At 42.0% G+C, this 645-nt stretch overlaps 1 protein-coding gene across 1 annotated transcript; it reads left to right on the top strand.

The window, feature by feature from the left end:
* Positions 1-42: 42 nt before the first annotated feature.
* Positions 43-545, top strand: LOC110107835 (flavanone 3-dioxygenase 3-like; the record flags this gene model as incomplete). Its single annotated transcript, XM_020838253.1, has 2 exons — positions 43-239; positions 310-545. Coding segments are annotated over 2 exons (433 nt in total), but the record flags the coding sequence as incomplete, so codon positions are not given.
* Between the last annotated feature and the right edge of the window lie 100 nt (positions 546-645).

A 645-nucleotide genomic window follows, 5' to 3' on the forward strand; every position in this document is an offset into this window, starting at 1 on the left:
AGCCGCACTCTCTTCTGAACTGTACTGTCAAAGAACTCGCAGATTACAGCATCAGTGGTGCCGCCTCTTTGCCCTCAGCTTACTTCAACCACTGCCCCGCCGTTGCTGAAGCCGAACCCGTTGTCAACGAAGAGATCCCAACCATTGATGTTTCTCTGCTAAAAAATGGAACTCCTGAGGAACGTTCCAGGGTTATCCTTGATATTGGGCGGGCCTGTGAAGAGTGGGGCTGCTTTAATGTAAGTGATCAATCAGCATAAATGGATCTGAGCGATTAAATTAATAAAAAACTGCTTAAAATTGTTCCAGGTTGTGAATCATGGTATATCAGAGAGCTTACAGACGGCGATGATGGAAGCGTTCACCAAGTTCTTCAACCTCACAGAGGAGGAGAAGAAATATTACACGAAAACGAATTTGTATGAGCCGGTCTGCCATGGCACGAGCAGTAATTTGATGGGCATGGATGTGCGATTTTGGAGGGATTTTCTTAGGGTTGTGGTCCATCCGGTGTTCCACTACCCAGACAAACCTCGTGATTTCAGGTTTTTTATATTTGTTTTTAAAATTTTATTAAGTTCTTTTTTATTTTCTTATTTATTGCTTCCGCTTTTCTTTTTCTTGTTAAATTTATTTGGAAAGGAT

Source organism: Dendrobium catenatum, unplaced genomic scaffold, assembly GCF_001605985.2.
Source record: "Dendrobium catenatum unplaced genomic scaffold, ASM160598v2 original_scaffold_246410, whole genome shotgun sequence".
NCBI lineage: Eukaryota > Viridiplantae > Streptophyta > Magnoliopsida > Asparagales > Orchidaceae > Dendrobium > Dendrobium catenatum.